The sequence below is a fragment of the Eubalaena glacialis genome, chromosome 1 (assembly GCF_028564815.1).
Source record: "Eubalaena glacialis isolate mEubGla1 chromosome 1, mEubGla1.1.hap2.+ XY, whole genome shotgun sequence".
NCBI classification, from domain to species: Eukaryota; Metazoa; Chordata; class Mammalia; order Artiodactyla; family Balaenidae; genus Eubalaena; species Eubalaena glacialis.
In genome coordinates this window covers 48,596,500-48,610,533 of record NC_083716.1, presented here as the reverse complement: position 1 = coordinate 48,610,533, position 14,034 = coordinate 48,596,500, and the positions used below count along the sequence as shown (strand labels likewise).

The 14,034-nt window shown below is 47.7% G+C and overlaps 1 protein-coding gene across 1 annotated transcript; it reads right to left on the bottom strand.

The window, feature by feature from the left end:
- Window positions 1-202: 202 nt before the first annotated feature.
- Window positions 203-12,711, bottom strand: TMEM273 (transmembrane protein 273). Its single transcript, XM_061190128.1, has 4 exons — window positions 12,708-12,711; window positions 11,820-11,873; window positions 10,807-10,947; window positions 203-315 (listed from the first exon to the last, which is right to left on the bottom strand). Exons 1-4 carry the CDS (start codon window positions 12,709-12,711, stop codon window positions 203-205), a joined length of 312 nt encoding a protein of 103 aa, XP_061046111.1.
- Window positions 12,712-14,034: the final 1,323 nt, after the last annotated feature.

Sequence of the window (14,034 nt, the reverse complement as noted above, 5' to 3'; positions counted from 1 at the left end):
AATCATGGCATATGCTAATGCACCCCACACTATTAAACAGGTATGAAAGAGTTCATCAGCAAATCTTAGCAAGGTGGGGCATTTCCTTGTGTGACATAGGAAGGGACCTGAAGACCAGTGGCTCTAGATAAAGGGGAGAGTTTTTCAGATAGAGCTCAACCTAGAGGTTGTTTTCTGCCTGCCAAACCGAGGCCACAAAACCTCATCCACTTTGGTGACAAAAAGGGAAGAAGTCATTCCCCAAGGTTAATAAGCATATCGAGGGGAAAGTGCCACTTTCTGTATTCGAAGAGTTTGCATAGATCTGAGCAGGTGCTACAGTGTAGACAGGCCGATGGGAATGTAACTAGAAACTGATACCTTCAAGTCTGAACTATACACTGTTACAGAGGGTGAGACTTCTCCACACTTAGTGTATCAGCTTTGACAGGAGGGAATGTAGTGTATCAGCTTCGATGTGAGGGAATGGCAGTAAACATATATATTAAAAACTAGGAACATGGAAGAAAAGATGGTCACCGAACCAGACCCCGATATGGTAGAGCTTGGGCTGAAAGTACGGCAGAGACCCTGCTGTAGCCACTCTTGGCTAAGGGTCTCACCAACACTTCCATGTTGAGGCTAAATTCCCACCAAAACTTCATTGTAGTTTCACATAAACATTACCCATAGTTATAACAGCATGACATACTTATGCTTACATTGTATACTTGTTTATTCCATTCCATTGTGCATATTCAGTCCTAATATCTTGAGTCTAGCATCTGCCCATGAGAGAAGGGGCAGAAATAGCAGAAAGACAGGGCAGAATGAAGCCTCAATGGGGCAAGCCAAGTCAACATCCGTAAAAAGGACAGCATATACCTAACTACCCCATGTGTGGAGGACCAAGGGCACAGGTCGAGGTCAGGGTTACAAAGCTTGATGGCATCAGAGCCTACATGGAAGACAAGCAAGTTGGAAACAAGCAAGGATAGTGAGAGAGAGAAGAGGAAGAAGGGATTCCAAGAGAAAGCCTCAAATGCTGTCAGGTTGTTGCACTTCTCCTTTAAAGGATGGTGGGTCCAGAAGAACAAAGAGTTTGAGTTGGCTGGTCTAGAGGTCCAGGGGCTTAACAGAAAGTTTATCCCTCCTATTATCTTTAAAAATTCCTGAGTTGAAAGGACTCCTTCAGGTGTTGCTAAGGAGAGGATCAAAAGTGGCTGGACCTAGTCATCATTTGCACTTGAGATACCAATGCCCAGAGAAGATGGGCAGACCAGGAGAGCAGTCTCCTCCCACCCCCAATGTCCCTGAGCTGGGGAAGTGGCACATGTGAGTTACCACATTGAGGAACTGTTCTCTGACAGGAAAGGTATTCCTCTACAAACAGGTGTGCCACCAGCCCCTAGAGATCCAGACATAACCTGCAGGAAAAGATAAGCTGGGCAGAGGCTGGGATAGCATCTGCTGGCTGGACTAGTAAGTGAATCAGGCTGCAGACATGGACTGGGCTTCAAGAGGAAGAGAAAGAGACCTTTAGAGACTCTAAGATCATAGTGGCGGCCTAAACCCAAATCTTCCACCACATCCTCCAAAAATCATGCAGACCAACAAGGACAAAAGGAAAAAACTAAACTAGCGACAAGGGTGCCTATATGTCCTGGTTTGCCTGGGACTATCCCAGGGTATAAATGCTGAGGATAAGTTAATGCCTGCTAATGCTGAAAAGCCTTTTGACCAAATCCCACACACATTCCTGAAAAACTCAGTAAAATCGGAATTGATGGGTGTTCCCGTAACATGATAAAACATGCGTACTTTAGCCCTAAAGCTAACATTTTACTTAATGAAAACCACTAGAGAATTTTCCACCAAGATCAGGCACAAGACAAGTATACTCACTTTTTCCACTATTATTTAACATTGGTGGTTTTAGCCAATGCAATCAGAGAAGAGAAAACAATTAGAGGCTTAAGAATTGAGAGAGACGATCTACAATTTGGCAGATGACATAATATGATGAAAACTCAAGGAGATCAAGAAGAAAACAAACAAAACAATAAAAGCATTCAATAAGGTAGCTGCTGTCATGTTAACACACCAAAAAAAAAAAAATCCATAAGCAATCAATGAACAAGTAGGAGACATAATGGGAAATTCCATTTACAAAAGCAACAAAAACATAAAATATTTAGAAGTAAACTTAACAAGAAATGTGAAAAATCCATGAGTAAAATCTGAAAACTCTCCTGAGACAAGCAAAAAAACAGACTTGTAAAAAATAAATTTCTTGTCAGTGAAGGATAATATCATAAAGAAGTCAATTGTCTTCAATTTATTATGTGAACATAATGCAACTCCAATAAAAATACCAAGATGTTTGTTTCTGTAGCTAGATTCTGAAGCTGACTGTAAAGTTTATATGGAACAACAAATACACAGGAATAGCTAAAACAGAATAGCAGGGTGTGCAGGAACCAGCCCCGCCAAGTAATAGCGCATACATGAAGCCACCAAAAGAAAGAGTGTGGTAATAGCACATGAATAATCACAAATACCACTGGAGAATACCATGAAGTCTAGAAATATCCAAACATATGTGGAAACTTAGAACATTATAAAGGTGGCAAGTAAAACACTGGGGAAAATAGGGTGGTTTTGAAAAATGATATTAAAATAACTGGATTGCTATTTGGGAAAAAGATAAAATTGGATCTATATCTCATACCACATACCATACCAAATGAATCAGAGATACAAATAAAAATAAACCCGTATAAGAACCAGAATAATATATATTTATATATATATATACACATACATATATGTACATATATAAACACTTATCTAATTTTATAAAGATTGTATATATGTAAAAAAATTTTTAATTAAATATATTTTTGTAAAAGGAACACAGGAAGAATAAAATGGGAACTATTGAGATTAATTACCTCAAAGCAGTGGGTGGGAGCAGGGCGGAGTGGACAGGATGAGAGTAAAACGTCTCTGAGTTTACCTGTTTACATGTTTTTAGTTTTGAACCATATGCATGTTTCACATACTCAAAAAATAAAATTAAACTGAAAGGATTAAGAAAGGAAACTAAAACCAGCATATACACTGAAACAAATGTCTCTAACACTATATCAAATTGATAGCAAAACCACATTGAGAAAATAGTTAATTCTTTTTGAACACAATACTCTGTACACATGGAGGACTAAATTCTAAGAACAAAGAACTGCAAAGAAATTTTTTTTTGATTTTTAAAAAAAATTTATTTATTTTATTTATTTATTTTTGGCTGCATTGGGTCTTTGTTGCTGTGCGCGGGCTTTCTCTAGTTGTGGTGAGAGGGGGCTACTCTTCCTTGCGGCGCACGGGCTTCTCACTGCAGTGGCTGCTCTTGTTGCAGAGCATGGGCTCTAGGCGCACGAGCTTCAGTAGTTGTGGCACGTGGGCTCAGTAGTTGTGGCTCGTGGGCTCTAGAGCGCAGGCTCAGTAGTTGTGGTGCATGGGCTTGGTTGCTCCGCGGCATGTGGGATCTTCCCGGACCAGGGATCAAACCCGTGTCCCCTGCATTGGCAGGCGGATTCTTTTTTTTGCTTTTGTTTTTGTTTTTGTTTTTCAAAGCTTTGTTGAGGCATAATTTACATTCCATAAATTAATCCATTGTAAATTTATAATTCAGTGATTTTCCACAGTTTATAGAGTTGTACAACCATCCCCATAATCCTGTTTTAGAACACTTCTGTTACCTCAAAAAATTTCCTCATGTCCATTCGCTTTCAATCCACTTCTTACATATAGCCCCAGGAAACCACTTATCTTTCTGTATCTAGAAATTTGCCCTTCCTGCATATCTTTCATTTTTAAATAAATTTATTTATTTGTTTATTTATTTTTGGCTGCGTTAGGTCTTCGTTGCTGCGCGCAGGCTTTCTCTAGTTGCAGCAAGCGGGGGGCTACTCTTTGTTGTGGTGCTTGGGCTTCTCATTGCAGTGGCTTTTCTAGTTGTGGAGCATGGGCTCTAGGCACGCAGGCTTCAGTAGTTGTGGCACATGGGCTCAGCAGTTGTGGCTCGCGAGCTCTAGAGTGCAGGCTCAGTAGTTGTGGCGCACGGGCTTAGTTGCTCTGTGGCATGTGGGATCTTCCTGGACCAGGGTTCGAACCCATGTCCCCTGCATTGGCAGGCGGATTCTTAACCTCTGTGCCACCAGGGAAGCCCCTGCAAAGAAATTTTTAAGCGAATTTGTAGTTGTACAGTGCTGTAATTCTGGAAGTATGTATTTTGTGTGTATTATAGAGTAGAGCAAATGGGTAAAAATATTTATATGGTTGGGGAACAGGATTTTCACTTTAGAGGAGGCAAAATAGAAATATAGAATGAGGAAATCTCAAGAAGAACCTTATGGTATTGAGTTTTTGATTTAAATATACATTTGCTGACTGTCCATTGAGAGGGCCTGCAAGCGATGATGCTTCAATAGCCATGAACACACATTGTGCCCAGATCTTGGTTTCTAAAAACTATTCCACATCAAAAAGAAAGAGGAGGAGGAGGAGAAGGAGAAAAACATGGGTCGAGGGAAAATGGGTGATTCCGGGTCTGAGCAGGAACAGTACAAGGTGAGCCTGGGACATTGTGTTGTGTCAGAAGTCTAGGAAATGCTCAATGACTACTGGGGTCCTGTCTAAACCCACCAAGAAGTGACTTGTACTGATAACTTGGGACAATTTGAGCATGAAAAAGATTCATGATGGTGATGGATTATAGTGCATTGAAGTCCATAGGAATAATGTTCAACAAGAAAGAGAAAGAGAAAAGGGGAAGAGGACAGTCTTTTTCTAGAAGAATGCAGCTATTAAATGTAGAAGGAATTCTGGAACTAGAAACTCAGTACTTTGTAACCCCCAATGCAATAATTGATTCAAACATGGATCATGAACAGATATAAAATCATTGGGTGAAGAATTATTGGGGTCAGGGTGTTCCCACCATCTCAAAGTCCCACCCCTTCTATTATTTACTAATTACAAAGGCAGGGTTTTCTCTCTACAATGCAGAGATCTAGCTGTTGCTTCCTTAACCAAGTGATCAAAAGCAGCAACACCAACCGTGAGAGAGCCCGGGGTCATGTGCCTCCTGGTGCAATGCACTGAAAGATACACACGCAGTTACCTCTGAGGCAATCCTGACAAAATTCTCAGTTTGAATCTGCTCAAGAGGAAACAGTCAGATAAATCCAGAAAATGGGACATCATGAAAGACGAATGGCTTACGTACTTCAAAACTGACAGTGCCGTGGAGAGAGAAGGCAACATCGAGAGAGACTAAAAAGGGACAAAATCCAATACAGTGGCTCCTGGCTTGGAAAAATAGAAATGTAAGAGATACTTGGGAAACATTTGAATACAGGCTGTGTAATAGATGATACTATCAAATTACCACCCATTTCCATTCATTTCTTACCATTCATGTTGTTATACTGTGATTATGTGGGAGATACATGGTGTATTTAAGGGTGAAATATCATGATATTTATATTAGTTTTTAAATGAATCAGAAAAAAGTTATGTACACAGAGATAAAGCAAGTAGGGCAAAATGTTAATTTATGGATCTAGGTGAAAGGTGAGATGTTTTTATTGCACTGTTCTTTCAACTCTTCTGTGGCTTTGAAGATTTTTCAAAAAGAAGGACTGTGAGAGCACATGGGTGGTGATGAGGTGCAGGAAAGCAGGACTAGGGGAAGTGAGTTGTGAACCAACCATTCAGATAAACCTGGAGGAGGTGCCTCCTTTCCTGGGAGCAGGGCTCCTTCAGCCAGCAGCCTAGGATCCTGTTCCCCTTCATGGAGGCTGCCCTGCACGCTCAGGCTTGTCCACTGTGAGACCCCACAGCTGCGTTGAAAAGCAGACACTTCTGCCAAACTGATAGCTTGATGACACAAGGAAAAGTTTTGGAATTTTTTTTTTCATCAAGTGGACTAAGCTGGCTAACGGTTGATTGGCCTCTGTCAAAGAGAAGGTCTTGGAAAATCAAATCAAATAAGATAAAATTTACCTTGCTGTTAAAACCCAGTTTGCTCAGATCTAATCAGGCAAACACCCCGCAGCTTCATTTAAAATCTTGCCAAAGTACCCCCATATTAGCTGTCCCAAAGAGATGCTGATTCCTGGTCTCACAGCCATCCTGGCAACAGGACTTCTGGCCCATGGCTAGCAATCCCCCTCCCGTCCTGTGGGGGGCGTGCAAGAGAGCCACCAGCCAGCGCAGGACAAGAGAGGGACTGCCTTTCCTCCTTTCAGTAAGAGCGATCCATCACTCTTACAACTCACCTTTCAGAGAAGTCGAGGTTTAACATGCAAAACAGAAGGACAGGATGTTCACTAAATCATTCCTAGATGACGGAAAGCACGGGTAAAGTTCTGCTACAGGAGAATGGCTTGCTTGTCCTTTGCTTTTTCTTTCGGGTCTAACTTCTTCCCGACTCAGCCTGACTCCATCTAGTGTCAGTTTTGGAAACTTGAATTGTGCTCCCTTCTGTGCAGAGAAGCTCTGGTGTGATACATGCTGAGAACAGTTCCCTGCACATGGTGGGGGAATAGATGGGGGTGGGACTCCCGTCCAGCCATTAACTCCCAGCCACCCGCCTCTCCCCATCCTTCATCCGTTCCTTCCCTTCCTCGGCACCCTGCCTTCCTCCTGCACCCTTCACGGTCCCTTTCCTGTACTTTACTCTCGCAGTGCTTACTGTTGAATGACTACGGCAGCCACCTCGCCTGGATTATGGAAATCTCCTCCTACAGCTCCAATGTATCAAAATAATTCAGAACATCCAAACATACAAAGCAGAGCTGCTCCCGAACACGATCATATGTAGGATGGTAAAAGCACAGTGACTGTTCGTTCAACAATGCTTTTGAATTGGTTTGCTTTGTATTGTTCACAGCAGCATCTTCACACACACACACACGTGCGTGTCAGGCCTTCATTTGGAGTCATCACATAATCGCCTCCCCTCCCCCCACTAGCACTCACATACGCATGTACACATGGACCAGGATTAAGCATTAGGCATTGTGAAATCTTTCAGTTTTGTGAATTCCATGACTAAGATGTCCCTGAATCAGGGTTTGCAACAGTTCTGGAAACTTCCAGGGGCACTGGAGATTCCAAAGCACGATGCCTTAACCCAAAGTGTCCTCTGATGCGTGTGGGCGGTTTGGATGGTCAAGACAGCATCGCTCACTGTGGGTGGTGAGATCACTCTGCCAGAATCTCTGCCTGTCCACTCGACTGTTCTGACACAGGACCAGAGCTGGCCACAGCAGCCCGCAGCCGCACGCCAGGGTGCCTCAGTCACCCAGCAGAGGGCCCCTGAGACCATGCTGTGGGCAGAATCTCCGCCCACATCCATCCAAAACTGACCCCTATCTTACATTCCCCACTCCAGAGACCCCAAAGGCCCCCAAAGGTAATGCAGGTTCTGAGCCTGGGGTTCATCTATGCATTCCCAGGTCCCTTCACCCCCTGCCATCAAGAGCTACTCCTCCTCATCCTTCTAGACTTAGTCCATTGCCTCCCCTGAGCCAGGCTGCCAAAAGCCCTGTTAGAACCCCTGGTAAAGGCCAGTCTGCCCTGATTCTATAGTGGGAGAGCAGTGAGAGTGCTGCCCTGGGTGAGCTGGGACGAGGATGCCCTCCTGGCGAGTGGTGGCAGCTGCACACTCAGGGGAACCTGTCATTACACCAATCCCCCAAGGGCTGGAAGTAGATAGAGCTGCCCAGGGAGAAGGGCCCTTAGGGCGGGGAAAGGGAGGGGCATTGGCTGACTTGGAATTCTACTTTCCTGCATGAGTGGGTCATGGATTTGGTGACAATTGGGAGCTGTTCAGCGTGTTTCTTCTGGAAAGAGAAATGGGACAACTTAGCCAGTGTGGGTCTGGGTGTGTGTGTGAACGTGTGCGTATGAGATGGGACACATGGCATCCATGGTTACCCCAGCCCCAAATGCCCCCAATTCCACCACACATTTCCAAAATCCCCCAGAGCTGGGTACCTACCCCCCTCCGTGAGAACCCTGGGTGCAAGAGGAGGTAACACTGCCAGTGAGAGGACAGCTGTGTGGCCACCCCAGGACCTGGAGACCATGCCTCCCAGGCCTCCCAAACTTAGGATGACCACATGCTGATTTTCCTAGGACAGCGTGTGTGGGTTTATGCCCATCATCCTGACACTATTATTAGTACAGTAGTGTCTCTTCTCCACTCTCAAAAAGTCCTGATTTGATGATAAGGTAAATGGTCACCCTAATCACACCTGTCTCCCCTAGTCCAGGCCCCTGTGGGGTGGCCAAACAGACAGTAGAGGGGGAGGACAGGAGACGGGACAGAAAGAGACAGAGAAACAATGAGCATCAGAAACAGAGAGAGGCAATGCTTGGAGATAGAGTTGATGAAACATGCTTTAGGGCCTCATGCTCAGAAATCACTGCCAGAAACTGGAAAGTCTGAAGGAGGGCAGATCCTTCAGAAAGTGAAAGTCTTGAAAAAATCCATTTCCAGCTCATCCCCAGGGCATCCCCCTGACGGCCGCATACCACACATCCATCTCTTCTTCATCCACAGATCCACCCATTTCTTCAAGAGATGCTACTTTGTACTTACCAAGCCCCAGGTCCCAGGGAAGCACTGGAGGGGGAGACCGTGCTTTGTATCGCTCTAAAAGCCCACCACCCTGTCTCAGCCCAGACGTCTGTCCTGAATGCCAGACACTCACTGAACATCTCCTCTACTTGGAAGTCTCCAGAAGCCTCAGACTTACCATGTTCAAACAGGGTAATCACCAACACACACACCCCCAGTCCACTGCCCACACCTGCTCTACCACCTACTTCCCAAAGGGCATCTCCCAGCTAGGACCTCCCCACTCCGACAAACGCTGGCTGTTCTGGATTTGCCTGCACCTTCACTCAGCCCCCGGGGCCGGCTGCCTCACTGGTATCACTCAGATCCTTGCTCCAGAGGCCTTTGCAGTAGCTTGCAGCTCTCTGGGTGCAGAGCACTCCATATGATACAAAAGAGCAAGTGCAAAGGTCCTGAGGTAAGATTGTCCTTGGAGCACATAGGCTCTATGCAGAAGAGTAGTGTGGCTGGGTGGTAGCAGGGAAGCCAGGTAGCTGGGAGCAGAACACATGTGGTTTCCCAACTGGGACATGGCAGGAGCTGGGGACATGATCCTGAGAGCGGGGGATGCACTGGGATGGCTCTGAGCAGGAGGTAGGGCAAAATCTAACCCACAGTGTGCAGAAGGGAGCCCAAGCTCCCTTTGGCTACCATACCCTGTGGGCTCCCCACTCAGATGACACCTGCCCACTGACCAAAGGAGGGGAGAGCGAGAAGAGGGGGCTGTGTGGTGCATCTTAGTTCCCTAGGAAGAGTTTCAAACTGGAGAAAGGAGCTAAGATGTCAGGCGATGGAGCAGGATGGATAAAACAGGAGGGAAAATACCAGTCACAAGTTGGCAGCGACCTTACCTTGGAGTTCTCCTCTTTAGCTCGATGCTGTCTAAACAGAGAAAGCAGGGCATTAGGAAGGGGGCCCTGCGATGGTGATGCAGCTCACTCAGTGCCAGGCCAGCAGGAGGGGTCGGAGCCACCTGACTTGGGCACTGCTGAGAGGCTCCCTGGGTTGGGGTCACTGAGGGGGGGGTGGTCTTGGGCTGAGTGCTCTGCCCCCTCCCCTTTGGCACAGTTGGAGCTTCTCCATCTGGTCCCTCACTGAGCCCTCTAGCTCCGCACACGGGTGAAACTGAGGCTTCCCCAGAGACACCACCCACCCACCCCCGCCAGTCGCTTCTCTCCTCCCTCCTCCTTGCAGATCCCGGGCCGTCTTGCCCTTAGGAGATCTAGAACATCTCCTGCTGTGTGATGAAGAGACTTTTCTCTCCCCTCATATTCCTCGTGATACAATATCAACGGCAAGTGAACTCCTACGACCAACGAAGTTGCTTGTGCAGTTGGACACGCTGGCATCTCCTGAGTGCTGTCTCCTCCTCTCTCTGCCCCCCTCTGCACATCTTCACAGGTAATAATCATATTTTCCAGATACATGGTGAGGGTCCTTCCTCCTCAACCTCTGAAAAACTGCATCACCATCCCATTAAGCAGTCTTATACGGGGAATGGATTTTGCAGGTCCCACCTTGAGAGAAAAGGGGTGCGAATCAATGCTACATTTTGCTGTCAAAACTCACAAACTGAGTGCTCAGCGTCTGCATGGGATGCACCTCTCCGTGGCTGCCACGGCATGTGGAGAACCACGCTGGGTTCACGTAAGCCCAGCTCTGTTTGGATCATGAGGATACGCTCAGCGCTTCTTAGTGTAGGACTTGCCCAGTTTATGAAAAAAAGTGCAACTTGGCCCAGGTGGGCAGTGCCAGCCACACTCCCCACCACCCACCCGTGCCAGCAGCCGCCTCTTCACCTCCCAGGATCCATCTCATCTGACCACACTATTTGAGTAAGAGAGTAGAAATTACTGTCTGAAGCCAACTCAGCTCCCTTCCCCACCTTTACTACAGGAAAGCTGATTCTTAGGAATCTCAAGAATGACTAAATGGAAAAGTACAGAGAGAGAGAGAGAAGCAGAGAGAGACAGACAGAGACAGAGACACAGAGAGGTCGCTGCATTTCTTTTCAACCCATGTTTTTTATTCTCTCTCCAGCCAGTGTTGCCCTCAGAGCCTCACGTCAGGTGACTGGCCAGGTCAGGTCTTGTCTCAGGCAAAGGCAGAGATGCGGCTGAGCATCATTTCCTTACCATTGAAGCCCACGTTAGTGCCTCTCTGTTCGGAGGAATCATTATCAGACAAGGGCTTCCTGATCGTGCAGATCTTCAGGGCCAGGAAGCTGGCCGATATGGCGAAGCCCACAGCAATCCCAGTGATGGCGTATTTGACATCTGAAGGGCAGGGAGGAATTGAACAAGGGGCTTCAATCAGTCACCACACTGCAAAGGTCTTCCACAGCTCCCTTTACATCAGGATGAAGTTCAAAGTCATTCACTTGGTCCTTAACGTTCCACAGTCCAACTCACTGAGGCCGACCTAATTTCCCACTCTCCTGGGAGCACATCCCCTCCCTGAACCTCCACCCACACCCCATCTCCTCTTCCTGGAACTCCATCCATGGTCCCTTCAGCTGTGGAAATCATTCCCAAGTGGCTGATGGCTCGCTTCTCTGGCCTCCTGTAGCCTTCCTCACTTATTCCCTCATCAGTTCATTTGTAGAGTGTGTGCTGATTGCCTGGTCTGCTGAGCGCTGAAGGCAAATGAATGAGTCCCTGACACCACCTGGAGGAGCCTGTGGTCAGCAGCGGAAGAAGAGAGCTCACCTGAGTGCCAGGTGACTGGGGCGGGCCAGTTTGGGAGCCAAGAGCCTTCCCAGAGGAGGTGACATGCAAGCGGCACTGTGCCTGGTGAGCTGAGCCCTGAGGCGGAGAGAGGCTGGGACCATGCATGTGGAGAGAGACACCGGCCAGGCCACGGAAGCCAGGCGGATCCTGCTGTCCCGGGCTTGTGGCCGCAGTCACAGAGCGTGGATGGAGGCGACCCTGAAGACTCACATCCCCTTCGAGGACAGGCTCTCCTGCAGCACCACGCCCCCGGGATGCAGCCGTGTTAGCCACTCAGGCAGGCCTGCGGGTGAACACTGCCCTGGTTCCATGACGACCGGCAGGAAACCCTACCAGGACACCCCACCGGCCCAGGCCTTTCGGGGTACCTCCTCCTGCCCCTCCGCCCTGCGCCCAGAATCAGCTGGGCAGCCACCTACCAATTTCGGCCCCAGCAGGCTGGCCCGTTGCTAACACTTGAGCTGCTCCAACATCTGCGAAGACAGAAAACCCAGAGTCTGGTTAGAACAGAACTTCTGGCCAAGATCAGGCCCGGGGTGTATGGGCGTTGTCCCCAAACACCCACTCCCGCAGGTCTGGGAAAGCCTAGCACAGGAAGCCCTCTCCCCGGGCTACCACCCTCAGGAGCACAGAGGTGGCTCCTGGTCGCCATGGAGTGTCTGGGAGCCTTGCTGGGACATTAGAGTCCCCTGCAAAACCAGGAGTGAGGTTCCGCTGAGTTCAGTTAAACCCGCTCCTTCTTTTTTTCCTATTAGAAGACTGCTTTTTATTTCACTCGTTTTATAAGTGATTTTTTTTTAGGTTAACAGTTTTTTTGAGGTGCAGTTAAAGTGAAACCAGCTCTTTAACACGGTTTCTAAGACCCGCACCGTGACCCCTGCCTGCCTCTTTTTTTTTTTTTTTAACATCTTTATTGGAGCATAATTGCTTTACAATGGTGTGTTAGTTTCTGCTTTATAACAAAGTGAATCAGTTATACATATATATATGTTCCCATATCTCTTCCCTCTTGCGTCTCCCTCCCTCCCACCCTCCCTATCCCACCCCTCTAGGTGGTCACAAACCACCGAGCTGCCTGCCTCTTTAGGCTCCTCCTCATTCCCAGGAACCCTCTCACTGCAGCCAGATTGCACTGATTCCAGCTCCCCACTCAGGCCGGTACCAGCTGCCCTTGGGCCACGCCCTCTGCCCAGCCCCATCTTCTCCCCGCTTATCCTCCATCTCATCTTAGTTCTGTGTCACTTCCTTCTGACGCCCCACACCTGGCTTAGCTGCCCCTCTGGGTGCTCCACAGCGGCTGTACTTACCCATCGTAAGTGCCCACACCACTTATTTAAGAACATTACATGGCACTGCTGTGTGCCAGGCACTGTCCTCAGAGCTTCTCAGCTATTAACCCACTGATGCGTCTCCTGGCTGGTCTCCCCACGGAGCTGTGCAGTGCCCTGTGGCGTGTTCTACCTCTAGCACTCGACACAGTGCCTGGCACACAGGAGGTATTAATAGACATTTTTAAAAATAGATCTTTACTGGACTATAATTGCTTCACAATACTGTGTTAGTTTCTGCTGTACAGCAAAGTGAATCAGCCATATGCATACATATACCCCCATATCCCCTCCCTCTTGAGCCTCCCTCCTACCCTCCTTATCCTACCTCTCTAGGACGTGGAACCAACCTAAATGTCCATCGACAGATGAATGGATAAAAAAGATGTGGCACATATTAATAGACATTTGGCGAATGACTGGACGATGGTAATAGAGCATGCTGCAAGGGGCGTCTCAGTCTTCTAGCCTGGGCTTGAAACCTTAAGACAGGAGTTGTGGCTCACAAGCTGGGCCTTGATCCCTGAAGATGGCCCTAGAAAAGCTAAAGCAGAGCCATGGACTTTGGAGAGGGAAGTGTACATTAAAGGGCCACTTACTCTGAGGGGGGCAGAACTTGCACTGATACATTTAATACTCACAGCGACAGCTCTGTGAGACAGGCACAGTCACCACTGCCGTTTGATGAGTGAGGAACCTGGGCATTGAGGACTTGATGATGTGCCCAAGGGTCAAGAGAAGTGGAAAGTGGCAGCCCTGCCACCCATACCCAGAGCCCCGTGATGCCCTGCAAACTCAAATCCAAGGTGGCTAACTAATAGAATGATGCAAAAATCATCAAGGCCAAGGGCTGGAGGGCTGAGGCAGGGGCAGGTAGATGGTGAGGCCCAAACCTGAATCTCGGGTTCAAGCTTCCAAGCAAAGGCAGAAGCAGCAAAAACACCCCTGTTTCTCCTGAAAGAGAGCAGGTGACTTCATTGAGAGGGACCATATCTTCCCCAGCTTAGCTCCAGGAGAGGTCCACCTCCTGAGTCCTGATCTCCTGGAGGTCAATGGTGACTGAAGCACTTGCTCACCAAAGCAGCAAGATGTCACATGGCCACGTCTGCTGACCATGCTCAGTGCTGCCCAGGGGTTGGGTTGACACTCCACAGAGGACATCTTCACTCTGAGTGCATTGGTGGGGAAGGGACCATCGTAACGGAGTTTAGGGGTTTTCTGGTGGCCTCACTTGGTGGTGAAAAAGCTGGAGGATTCTGAAGCAAAAGTACACAGCCTTGTTCTAATCACAAGTCTTCTTGGACAT

Bases quoted from the DNA above. Each gene is read 5' to 3' on its own strand.
- TMEM273 (XM_061190128.1), bottom strand. The intron at 10,948-11,819 runs GTAGGTGGCTGC...CCTGCCCTTCAG, and splicing joins GCCTGCTGGGGCCGAAATTG to ATGTCAAATACGCCATCACT. The intron at 316-10,806 runs GTAAGGAAATGA...TCTACACTGTAG, and splicing joins CACTAACGTGGGCTTCAATG to CACCTGCTCAGATCTATGCA.